Source organism: Sapajus apella, unplaced genomic scaffold (assembly GCF_009761245.1).
Source record: "Sapajus apella isolate SASKATOON/1434 unplaced genomic scaffold, GSC_monkey_1.0 scaffold7, whole genome shotgun sequence".
NCBI lineage: Eukaryota > Metazoa > Chordata > Mammalia > Primates > Cebidae > Sapajus > Sapajus apella.
The window spans coordinates 2,520,787-2,534,001 of record NW_022436947.1 but is presented as its reverse complement, the minus strand read 5'-3'; the positions used below and the strand labels follow the sequence as shown (position 1 = coordinate 2,534,001).

Below are 13,215 nucleotides of genomic sequence, written 5' to 3'. Positions count from 1 at the left end.
TGTTTTTTTTTTTTTTTTTGAGACGGAGTTTCGCTCCTGTTACCCAGGCTGGAGTGCAATGGCGCGATCTCGGCTCACCGCAACCTCCGCCTCCTGGGTTCAGGCAATTCTCCTGCCTCAGCCTCCTGAGCAGCTGGGACTAGAGGCATGCGCCACCATGCCCGGCTAATTTTTTGTATTTTTAGTAGAGACGGGGTTTCACCATGTTGACCAGGATGGTCTCGATCTCTTGACCTCGTGATCCACCCGCCTCGGCCTCCCAAAGTGCTGGGATTACAGGCTTGAGCCACCGCGCCCGGCCGGTTTTTTTGTTTTGAAATAGGGTCTCAGCCGGGCATGGTGGCTCATGACTGTAATCACAGCACTGTCGGAGGCCAAGGTGGGTGGATCATGAGGTCAAGAGATCAAGACCATCCTGGCCAACATAGTGAAACCCCATCTCTACTAAAATACAAAAATTAACTGGGCGTGGTGGCATGCCCCTGTAGTCTCAGGTACTCCAGAGGCTGAGGCAGGAGAATTTCTTGAACCAGGGAGGCAGAGGTTGCAGTGAGCTGAGATCGAGCCACTGCACTCCAGCCTGGCGCCTGGCGACAGAGCAAGACTCTCTCATGAAAAAAAGAGATAGAGTCTCACTGTTGCCCAGGCTGGAGTGCATTGGCATGATCTCAGCTTACTGCAACCTCTGCTTCTCAGGTTCAAGTGATTCTCCTGCCTTAGCCTCCTGAGTGGCTGGGACTACAGGCATATGCCACCACACCTAGCTAATTTTCAGCTTCTTCTCTATTCTCTCTCTGTGTTTGACAGTCTAGCTAGAACTGAATATAGAAATTCAGTTATTATGCCGGGTGCAGTGGCTCATGCCTGTAATCCTAGCACTTTGGGAGACTGAGGTGGGTGGATCACCTGAGGTCAGGAGCTCAAGACCAGCCTGGCCATCATGGTGAAACCCCATCTTTTAAAAAAAAAAAAAAAATTCGGGGCCAGGCGCGGTGGCTCAAGCCTGTAATCCCAGCACTTTGGGAGGCCGAGGCGGGTGGATCACGAGGTCAAGAGATCGAGACCATCCTGGTCAACATGGTGAAACCCCATCTCTACTAAAAATACAAAAAATTAGCTGGGCGTGGTGGTGCGTGCCTGTAATGCCAGCTACTCAGGAGGCTGAGGCAGGAGAATTGCCTGAACCCAGGAGGCGGAGGTTGCGGTGAGCCAAAATCGCGCCATTGCACTCCAGCCTGGGTAACAAGAGCGAAACTGCGTCTCAAAAAAAAAAGAAAAAAAAAGTTTCTTTCAAGCAATATAGTTTGTATCCTTACTGATTTTAATTTCCCTGTCTTGAATAAACCAATTAACTAGTTCTTTCAGATTAGGTTTGGCTGTTGTCATTTTTCCTCTCCACAAGCTTCAGATATTAATACATTTCCACTTATTTTCACTAGAGTTGAGGATGTTTCTGGCTATAAAGTATTGAGCTCCTTGTCTGGTTAAGTGTTAGAGATACAAATATGAACATGTGATAAGAACAAGATGTTCACATACTAGGATTATGTGGTGGGGAAAGAAATCTGTGTTGCTCTGAACTAAAGGTAGGCTAATCCAAGGCAGTCTGTAAGTAAGTTTTAAGTTTTAATTTAATCAGAGTAAAAGATAGTAATTTTCAATTGAAGTTTTAGGCCGAGTGAGGTGGCTCACGCTTATAATCCCAGAACTTTGGGAGGCAAAGGTGGGTGGATCATGAGATCAAGACCAGCCTGGCTAATAGGTGAAACCCCATTTCTACTAAAAATACAAAAAAATTAGCTGGGCATGGTGGCATGCACCCATAGTCCCAGCTACTCAGGAGGCTGAGGCAGGAGAATCACTTGAACCTTTAAGGCAGAGGTTGCAGTGAGCTGAGACTACACCGCTGCACACCAGCCTAGGTGACAGCGCAACACTCTGTCTCAAAAATAAATAGGCACCATGTTTATAAAAATTGATTGTATTTACTGATGCCCCAAGAATAACTGCAATATTAATTTTTATTATATATCCTTTACCATATTTAGTTCATAAATTACAATAAATTGATAGGTTGTCTGTTCTGCACAGCTAGCAAAACATGTTACTTGTACCTACTTTGTTTCAATTACCTATTTTAAATGTATACTTTAACCCTACTTTATATGATTTCCTGTTTCCCTCTGAGACCTTGTTCCTTGAAAAGGAATAGTTATCAATTGCTAAAATGTAGACACAGACATACAGAGATTTTTAAAATTTCATATACTAAGATTAATAACATAGTTACTACATTTAAAAGTTTTGAGGGCCGGGTGCGGTGGCTCACGCCTGTAATCCCAGCACTTTGGGAGGCCGAGGCGGGTGGATCACAAGGTCAAGAGATCAAGACCATCCTGGTCAACATGGTGAAACCCCGTCTCTACTAAAAAAAATACAAAAAATCAGCTGGGCATGGTGGTGCGTGCCTGTAATCCCAGCTACTCAGGAGGCTGAGGCAGGAGAATTGCCTAAACCCAGGAGGCGGAGGTTGCGGTGAGCCGAGATTGGGCCATTGCACTCCAGCCTGGGCAACGAGAGCGAAACTCCGTCTCAAAAAAAAAAAAAAAAAAGTTTTGAAACAATTGGCTGGGCACCTGTAATCCCAGCACTTTGGGAGGCTGAGGCGGGTGGATCATGAAGTCAGGAGTTCAAGACCAGCCTGATCAAAATGGTGAAACCCTGTCTCTACTAAAAATACAAAAATGAGCCAGGCATGGTGACAGGAGCCTGTAATCTCAGCTACCCAGGAGGCTGAGGCAGGAGAATTGCTTGAACCCAGATGCCAAGATCGAGCCACTGTACTCCAGCCTGGGTGACAGAGCAAGACTCCATCTCAAAAAAAAAATAGAAAATAAATTGAAAAAAAATTTACAAACAGGAGAACAAACTTCCAGTTAGGTTAATGGCAGTCTAGGTAATTTGCAGTAACCCTTCTGCTGAAGATAATTGAAAAAAAAGTCAAAATTAAAAAAATATATATTGAAATCATTAAAGAGCTAATAAAATAGTGGAGAAATGCTGGGTCAAAACTTAGGAGAAGGCAACCAAGAAAAGTAGCGTAGCACACAAAGCACACTGTTGGCTTGATGGCATTTGTCAACTTTATTTTTGAAGCAGACTCTCTGTCAGGCTGGAGTGTGATGGTATGATCTCAGCTCACTGCAACATCCACCTCCAAGGTTCTCCTGCCTCAGCCTCCCAAGTAGCTGGGATGACAGGCAACCACCACCACACCCAGCTAATTTTTGTATTTTTAGTAGAGATGAGGTGTTGCCATGTTGGCCAGGCTGGTCTCAAACTCCAGCCCTCAAGTGATCTGGCCACCTTGACCTCCCAAAGTGCTGGGATTACAAGTGTGTGCCACCACGCCCTGGCAGCATTTGTCAATTTTTTTTTTTTTTTTTTTGAGATGGAGTTTCACTCATGTTACCCAGGCTGGAGTGCAATGGTGTGATCTCGGCTCACCGCAACCTCCGCCTCCTGGTTTCAGGCAATTCTCCTGCCTCAGCCTCCTGAGTAGCTGGGATTACAGGCACGCACCACCATGCCCAGCTAATTTTTTGTATTTTTAGTAGAGACGGGGTTTCACCATGTTGACCAGGATGGTCTCGATCTCTTGACCTTGTGATCCACCCGCCTCGGCCTCCCAAAGTGCTGGGATTACAGGCTTGAGCCACCCTGCCCGGCGCATTTGTCAATTTAGTAGAAATAGCTTCAGTACTGAAACTGAGCTGCACTTTGAGTGGTCTGTAAGACAGAAAAAAAGCAGTTTAGGCTCACAAAGGTAGGGACTCTAATCACAGGCACTTTAAGCTAGGACCACGAGGTTCAATCTGAAATGTGAATTGGACGCAAATAAAACAAAAATTCTTGCCAGACTTTTTTTTTTTTTTTTTTTGGAGACAGGGTCTTACTCTGTTGTCCAGGCTGGAGTGCAGTGGCAAGGTCATGGATCATTGTAGTCTTGATCACATGGGAATCAAGACAGCCTCTTGCCTCAGGCTTCTGAGTAGCTGGGATGACAGGCACACAACATACTCTGCTGATTTTTTTTTCTTTTCTTTTCTTTTTTTTTTTTTTTTTACTTTTTGTAGAGACACAGTTTCTGTATGTTGCCCAGGCTGGTCTCAAATTCCTGGCCTCAAGTGATTCTCCTGCCTGAGTCTCTTAAAGTGTGGGGATACAGGTGTGAGCCATGGTGCCCAGCCTCCTAACCAGACTTTCCGTCCAGATTTTTGTCATTTGTTGGTTAAGAGAAACTGAGGCCTTGAACCTGTATTATGGTGGTTCCTGACTAGTAATCGTTTCACTTACATAATAAAGTAAAATAAAAATCCTCTCTGGAGGAAGACAGCATTATAATCTCTACCTAGGGCTTATGTTATTCCTATACATGTATTTTTACAAATACATGTTCAGCACACAAAGATAACCAGACACACAAGAAAAGACTTCACATGTGAGAACCAACACGAACAACAGACCGTAAAAAACCTGAAGATATTAGAATCAGCCAACACAGATTACCAAACAATTGTTCACTAAGGTCAAAATGACCTTAGTGAATCCGTCAACACAGATTACCAAACCATTATTCACTAAGGGCTGTTGGCTGATTCTAACATCTTCAGTGAAGCAGCCAAGGTTGGAAATTTCATCAGGGAACCAGAAACTATAAAATGATATTATAGGTTTGATAAAGAACCTAATAAAAATTCTAGAACTGAAAAAGAATTCAACTGATGGAAGTAACAAATTAGATACAGGTGTATAGTGAGATTAGTGAACTATAAAATTTGTCAGAAAAAAGCATCAGCTCTGAAAGACCAAGGTAAAAAGTGCAAAACTGAGAGTAAGATATAGAGGATATAGTGAAAACTATCTAATATGCATGTATTTAAATGTCCAGAAGTTGATGAGGGAGGTGAGATCTGAGAAGATAACAGCTAAGAATTTCCTAAATTGACAAAAGATGTTAGTTGATGGATTCTCAATGAATGAATGAAGGCTCATTGTTCACTGAGTCCATAGCATGATAAAATAGCCAGCTGTCTTTAAAGGAGTGAAAGACTGAGAACTGACTTCTCAAGAGCAGTGGAAGGTAAAAGGTCAGGTAGAATGTATGTAACCCAAAGAAAATAACCACTGGGCATGGTGGCTCATACTTGTAATCCCAGCACTTTGGGAGGCTGAGGTGGGCAGATTGCTTGAACCCAGGAGTTTGAGACCAGCCTGGGAAACACAGGAAGACCTTGTCTCTACAAGAAAAATTTTAAAAATTAGCTCAGTGTAGTGGTGCATACCTGTAGTCCCAGCTACTTGGGAGGCTGAGGTGGGAGGATCACTTGAGCTGGGGAAGTCAAGGCTGCAGTGAGCTAGGCAAGATCTCACTGCACTCCAGCTCTCCAGCCTGGGTGTGGAGCAAGACCCTATCTCAAAAAACAAAACAAAACAAAAACCTCCAACCTAGAATTTAGCTGATAAAAATATCCATCTAGAATTTAAAGCAAAATAAAGATTTTTTTTTTTTTTTTTTTTTAAAAAGGGGTTTCACCATATTGGTCAGGCTGGTCTTGAATTCCTGACCTCAGGTGATCCGCCACCTCAGCCTCCCAAAGTGCTAGGATTACAGGCATGAGCCACTGCGCCCGGCTTTTTTTTCTTTTTTTTTCTTTGAGACGGGGTTTCACTATGTTGACCAGGATGGTCTCAATCTCTTGACCTTGTGATCCGCCCGCCTCCCAAAGTGCTGGGATTACAGGCATGAGCCACCGTGCACCGCCTCAAAATAAGGATCTTTTTAGATAAACAAAAATGGGAGTGTTCTCCCCACTAGCTGACCAACACAAAAGCAAACCCTGAAACAAGGCAGGCAAACTACAGTCAGGCCCAGTTTGGTGGCTCTGGCCTGTAATTCCAGCACTTTGGGAGGCGGAGGCGGGTGGATCACTCAAGGTTAGGAGTTTGAGACCAGCCTAGCCAACATGGTGAAACCCCATCTTAAAAAAAAAAAGGAAGGCCGGGCGCGGTGGCTCAAGCCTGTAATCCCAGCACTTTGGGAGGCCGAGGCGGGTGGATCACGAGGTCAAGAGATCGAGACCATCCTGGTCAACATGGTGAAACCCCGTCTCTACTAAAAATACAAAAAATTAGCTGGGCATGGTGGTGCATGCCTGTAATCCCAGCTACTCAGGAGGCTGAGGCAGGAGAATTGCCTGAACCCAGGAGGCGGAGGTTGCGGTGAGCCGAGATCGTGCCATTGCACTCCAGCCTGGGTAACATGAGTGAAACTCCGTCTCAAAAAAAAAAAAAAAAAAAAAAAAAAGAAAGTAGAGAAAAACATAAAATGGCTGAGACAAATAGACAAAAATAAGAGTTTTAAACCCAAAGATAGGAGGAATTGCATGAATATAAATCATGAATGTTTCAAAGACTGAATATCACTTAATTCACTCAATTTCATGCCTCAATTTTGATCATTATATATTATATTGTATATACTATTTTTTAAGCCCGATTTATATGCTATTTACAAGAGAGACATCTAAAATATAAACAAGCAGAAAGAAAAATCTCTTCAGCAAAACATAATTACTCATTTTAGTGTATTTCCCTAAATACATTGTTTTTCAGGGTCAGATCATATTGTGTACATAATAATACATCCCTCTAGGACAATTAATTTGCACATTTTTCCATTATTGTAAATCAGTTCCCAAAGGATGTCCTAGTATTTTTGGAGTTTGGAATTTGCAGTTCTCTGAGTAACTGGAGAGAAGCTGTTTTGTCTATTACTAAAGATAACGTGATTCAAAAATTTTTATTGGCCCAATACACACTTATTTTAACTAATTTTTTTTTTTGAGATAGTCGCACTCTGTCCCCCAGACTGGAGTGCAGTGTCGTGATCTCGGCTTACTGTAACCTCCACTTCCCGGGTTCAAGTGATTCTCCTGCCTCAGCCTCCCAAGTAGGTGCGATTACAGGTGCCTGCCACCACGCCCAGTGAATTTTTGTATGTTTAGTAAAGATGGAGTTTCACCGTGTTGGTCAGGGTGGTCTCGAACTCCTAACCTCAGGTGATCCGCCCGCCTCCACCTCCCAAAGTGCTGGGATTACAGGAATGAGCAATTGTTCCCGGCCGCGACATACATTTAAAGGAATTTGGGGACTATTACTACTATTCATGTTTTTAATTGATATGCTAATAATTCCAAGGCGATGCATATACAATGTTAATGGAACAAAAAATCTATCATTTCCTTTCAAAGTATCCAGAAAGTGCCTGTCTTTTTAAACATTTGATTTTATTTTTATTTATTTATTTTTTGAGACGAAGTCTCGCTGTCGCCCAGGCTGGAGTGTAGTGGCGCAATATCGGCTCAGTTCAACCTCTGCCTCCCTGGCTGAAGCGATTCTCCTGCCTCAGCCTCCCTAGTAGCTGGGATTACAGGCACGCGCTACCGTGCCCTGCTAATTTTCGCATTTTTAATAGAGACGGCGTTTCACTATGTTGCCCAGGCTGGTCCTGAACTCCTAAGGTCATCTACCCGCCTCGGCCTCCCAAAGTGCTGAGATTACAAACTGAACCACCGAAATCGGCCAATTAATTCATTTTTTTTAAAGTTTTAAATTTCTTTTTAAGCTACCCTCTTCCTGCACACTGACCTGTATGTCTTAAGGAATTAATTTGTTTTTGAGAAGTCTCACTCTGTCGCCCAGGGTGGAGTGCAATGGCGTGATTTCGACTCACTGCAACCTCTGCCCCCCGTGGTTAAGCGATTCTCCTGCCTCAGCCTCCGGAATAGCTGGGATTACAGGCGCCCGCCACCGTGCCCGGCTAATTTTTATATTTTTAGTAGAGACGGGGTTTCACCATGTTGGCCAGGCTGGTCTTGAATTCCTGACCTCAGGTGATCCCTGCCTCGGCCTCCCAAAGTGCTGGGATTACAGGCGTGTGCCACTGCGCTGGCAAGAAATTAATATTTTACTAAAACCGTCTTTAGAAATACCAGGGAAAGTCTCTGGGCTAGGCATTTTATTCCACATTGTTTTCACAGCCACGCCATAGGAGACGTGTGACCACCTCCACGAGCCCTGCGAGGGGGAGAGCTAAAGCCACGGCTCCAGTCAGTCACTGGCCGAGTGACTTTAGAATCCCAGCTTCCCTGCGGCCAACGCTGTTGGCTCCCTGCTCCCCAAGATCGCCTCCCCAGTAGCTCAGAATACACTGAGTTTTTATGGTTTCATTCAGACCATGCCGCCCACGACCTTCTAGGTAACGATGAATCCGAATGGGTCGGCGCGCCTGTTTCCTAAGATGCTGCTTTCGGGTGCTTTCTCCTAAACTTGACACTTCCCAGCTGGGCAGAGCCTTAAAGCCCTAAGCAGAGGCGGGTGCGAGTCAGGGCTGCTCCGGGCCAGAAGAGGCGCAGGAGAACCGGGAGGGTCCACGCCACTAGGGGCGGGGGTTCGCCCCGAGCACGTCCACCTCCGCCACCCAGGAGGCTGACCGCAGACAGGGCGGACCTGGACTCTTATTTACTTTCAGCTAAGCCTCTAGCGCTTTTTGCTAATTTGGGTTTGAGCCGCCACCACCGCGGGCCGCACAGCCCTAGCCGCCTGCCTGATAGCCGGGAGGGAGCGTAGCAAGGCATAGCGCCTCAGGGCGGATCCGGCTTGGAACGTAGGTTGAGGAACCAGAGTATCGCGAGATTCGGGGTAAGGGGGCGAGAGGAGAGCGCGTGCACGGGCCCTGAGCCGTTAGGGTGGAACTCTTCGCGGGCGGAGCCATACAGCTGGACGCCAGTTGGTGGAGCCCCCGCGGGAAACGACTGAGCGCGAGGAGCGTGCGCGCTCCCGTCGCGGCGACGGTGGCGGCGAGCGGCGTCAGAGCTTGGAGGGGGGGTTGACGGCTTCTGGCGGGTGGCGGTGTTGAAGGCGAGAGCTTGCTTGGCCCTTGTCGCTTCTGTCCCAAGAACCGAACGGAGAGTGAGGGCACGAGGGTCGCTGTCGGGGGCTGCCGTCTTCCACGTACACGTCGTCGTGAGGAGCGCAGCCCGGACTCTCCCGCAACCCCTCCGGCTCCCTTTCCGCACGCCTCGAGGCGGCGGCGGCCACCGAGACAGCAGCGCACCTTCCCCCATCCCTTACCCTCATCCCCCCGTCCAAAAGGGCCCGGTCTGCGCCCAACCCCCGCCCGTCAGCCCGCTACGCCGCCGCCATGTCGGCGCAGGCCCAGATGCGCGCGATGCTGGACCAGTTGATGGGCACCTCCCGGGACGGTAAGCGTCTGCCAGGGCCCTGGGGGTGGGGGAGGGGACGGGGACGGCGAAGGGAAGGGGTTTCGAGGGCGCACCTGGGCGCGCGCGTGTGGCTGAGTAAGGGGCTCCCAGATTGGTAACACGAGGTCCCCGGCCCCCGTCCCATCCAATCAGGGCTTGGCAGGCGGGCTTGGGGGGCGGTGACCGTGCGGATTGGCGGGAACTGCTGCCAATGGGGTGAGGCGGGGCCTGGAGGCAGAAAGGAGAGTTTGTGCTTTTAATGTTGACTTGGCTGGGACGGGAGAGCCCGCGTCTCTCTTGCGTAGTTGGGGGGCCCGTTTTGTCGCTGGTTAGGTACCTGCGGACAGCTAAGGCCTCCGCCCCGGATCTGATTCCTTAACCCAGAGCTGTGGGATCATCCCTCGCCGCCGTCCTCCAGATACCTAGAGAGAAGCTCCCCCCTCCTCTTCCTGGGTCAGGAGGAAACCTTTATTACTAACCCAGTCCCAGAGATGCACCATCGAGCCCCACAGAAACAACCATTTTTATGGAAAATCTGACCCAAACCATGGTTTCTTGAAGGGGGTGTGTTTGGCCCCATTTTGTGAAAAGGAACATGTTATGGCCTGTTTTTCCGAGAGACCTCCATTTTGTTAGACAATTTAATAGAGGCTTTGTTCAGTGAATATTGACATATCTTGCATGTGCCCTACATAGAACGATTTTGAAAATTTGGTGCCCAGTGAAGTACAATTTAGGGGAACAAAGATCCTTTGAGGCGTTTAGGTTAGAATCTGTATAGAGAGCCCTTAAGTGCTGGATTATTCTTTGTCATAAAGAGAATTTCTAAATAAAAGGATGAAATGCTGTTGCTTTTTTTGGTGATGATAATTAGTAATGTACTGTCAAATTGAACTTAAATCTATTCAAATATGTAGGAAAGGTCTAGTTCGTTGCTTTCTTAACACAGCAAAATCCTTGGTAGTTTTTATGTGTTGCTTGTTTAGGCATAGTTTAGCCACTTAGGAATGCTTTTGTTCTTGACAAGTTATTTAAGTGTATTGATTTAAGAGAAAAGGCACATCTTAAATTTAGTTTTTAAGTTAACTCTTTTACGTGAGTGCTTTACAGCAAAATATGAGTAGATTTTAAAAATCTTACTGTATTCAAATCTTTCAGCAGTGCATAGAGTGGCTTTTCAGTGTTTACATTTTTAGTTTTAATAAAAACCCATATTGGGAACTTTTCTTTGTAAAACATATGGGCAAATAGGTGTAGATGGCAAACCTACTTGTGGTTGTCTAGAGAGGAGGGAAAGATTGGGAAGGAAATGAGTTTTTGTGTGGAAAGTTAACATTAACTTAAAATGCCGTTGGAGAAACTTTTAACTGTTATCATTTCTCACATAAGAATGGTTACTTTATCACTGCAGCATGTCTTCACGTTGCTCCTTTTCCAATATGAGAGCGTATTGGGAACGGGCTTCATTGAATCCTAGCTAACAGAACAACTAATCTGTGTAATAAAGTTAAAGAAATTATTTAATACTTGCTTTACATGATCCTTTTAGTCCTTGATGGATACCATTTTTGGTATCTTCTTCATGAATTGGATTTCCTAGTTTTACTGGGAGGGTAGTTGGGTCGAGGTAAACCATCTCCTGATAAGTTTCTGAATTAGGCAGCCTGTCTAGTATTGCAAAACTAAATTTAAATATATTTCTGTGTGTGTAGTCAGCAGAAACTTGGATTTCTTAAAATCCACTTTGTGTATTTTTTTTAATGTATCTGTTACTGGATTTTTTTGTTTTTTTCCTTGAGAGTTAGAGGATTTATTATGATTGAACTCATTTAGGAGTCCACAGTATTATTTAGCTGAAATGACTGGATTTTCACTGCTGTATTGGGTCAGAAGTAAAATATATATTACTTTCAAGGAAAAATAATTGAGTGGGTTTTTTTTAGATATCAAAATTAATTCTTTTATATATGCAAAATAAGAATCAGAACTTTTTTTTCCTTACCAGACATATAATGAGTTTATATATATCATTTTATGATTCAGGACTTTTAATAATTAGGATTGTTCTTTTTTGCATACAGTCAACTTCAAGTTATCCAGGGATAGGGGAACATGGAAACGTCCCCTGAATAACGCCATGTAATTTGAAACCATTTAATGGGAAGCCTTGTATTGGACACACAAACAGCTTGTGGGAACGCTGTTGGGTGTCTTTGGCACTAAGGTGGAAATGGGGATCCAGGAGGTGGGAGAGAGATGGAAAAGGTAGGTAGGAGGGTATTTAAGGCAACTTTTTCCTTTTTTTTTTCTTTTTTTTAAATTCAGAGACTATAAAGCAACCACTCTCTTTTTAGATAGTGGGGTTCAATGTGGCAGTGATCCCCTCGACCCTTAGTGTCCTGTCTGTGAAGGAATCTGAAGTGGCACAGAGTCCTGGGCTTTGGAAAAACATTACCTCCCCACTCCCTTAAGGTTTCTTCCCCCTCCCTTTCCCAACAGTTTTTAATTAGTTCCTTTTAAAATTCATTGGAGATTTAAGTCTGTTAGTTAAATATGCCTTATCTTGAATTACTAAAAGCAGTTAATCATTTAGATTACCTAAACTTCACTGGAATCCTCAGGAGTAGGAATTTTATTAGCAGGGCAATGGAGAGGTAATTTTGGATCACTGGGCACTTCAAGAAAGGACAGTCCTGGGTGAGTGGTGGAAGTTGGGGGCTTTAGACAATCTGAGGGCAGCATGATGGTGCCGGGAGGCTGGGCAAGGGGACTGCCAGGAGGTGGGAGAGGAATGCATAAGGGAGGTGGGAGGGCCAAAGACAAACTTTGCCTTCTTTGCAATTTTGCCTAGGGCCCTGGTGGTGGCAACCGCCTGTGTGCCACTGAAAATCGTGCCGATGCCTGGCATACTGCATAAATGGAAGCAGGGTACCGCGTGAGTTGAAACATTGGTCACACTATATAAAGTTTGTATATGTGAATCAGTGTAACTCATACCCATATAACTGGGGGTCTGACTGTATTTGGATTTTTCTGATAAGGCATCATGGGCTAAGGAAAAGAGCACTGGGCTGAGACTCAGGAGACCTGGTTTCTAGCCCCAGCTGTACCTCTAATTGTAACCTTGGGTAAGTCACTTAACCTTTTTTGCCTCAAGTTAAATCTGTAATTTGTTATATGGGAAAGCAAATAATTTTTTATGTTATACTCAGAAATGTTGAAAAATAAATATATTTTAAGTTTTTTTAGAAAGGGGAAGCTGTAAGTAGACAGTAATTACTAATATTTTATCTCATTTATAATTCATTACATTTTATAAATATCTTTGTTTTAGTTGTTAGTATTAATAGAGGGGAGAGGGATAATTTGTTTTCCCTGAACATATTCATTCTATTTGAAAGCAGGGAGGAGCTGCACAGGAGAATCCAAGAAACAGGTTGAGAATTGTCTGTGTGACAGTTGGAAGAACCCAGTGTCCTCCCACAAACTATGGTCATTTTTTCTCAGTTGGATTAATTGCAAGGTTGTCCCTTAGCTAAAGCCCCTTTGCCAACAATTACAGTTTGGTTATAAATTTCTGGTATTGATCCCAAGAAAGCCTGGGAAGATGCATGCGATAAGAATTAAATAAAATTGAGGGTGTGGATTTAGATTACATCTTTTTTTTTTTTTTTTTTTTTTTTTGAGACAGGGTCTCACTCTCGCCCAGGCTGGAGTGCCGTGGCGTGATCTTGGCTCACTGCTGCAACCTCCACCTCCCGGTTCAAGTGATTCTCCTGCATCAGCCTCCCAAGTAGCTGGGATTACAGGCACCCGCCAGCATGCCTGGCTAATTTTTGTATATTTAATAGAGACGGGGTTTCTCCATGTTGGCCAGGCTGGTCTCAAA

The 13,215-nt window shown here is 44.9% G+C and overlaps 1 protein-coding gene across 5 annotated transcripts in view; it reads left to right on the top strand.

Moving 5' to 3' along the window:
* The first annotated feature begins 8,503 nt into the window (after positions 1 to 8,503).
* The window catches only part of LOC116550087 (putative RNA-binding protein Luc7-like 2), a 64,049-nt gene continuing 59,337 nt past the window's right edge, over positions 8,504 to 13,215 (top strand). The window contains exons 1-2 of one of the 5 annotated variants that reach the window (XM_032275833.1): positions 8,504 to 9,326; positions 12,178 to 12,454. Coding sequence is in view for 1 of the 5 variants with exons in the window: in XM_032275842.1 (XP_032131733.1) it covers positions 9,266 to 9,326 (61 nt within the window). In the remaining 4 variants the exon portion in view is untranslated. The remainder of the gene's footprint in view (positions 9,327 to 12,177; positions 12,455 to 13,215) is intronic. The other 4 variants (XM_032275841.1, XM_032275838.1, XM_032275836.1 and 1 more) reach the window with 4 other exon arrangements.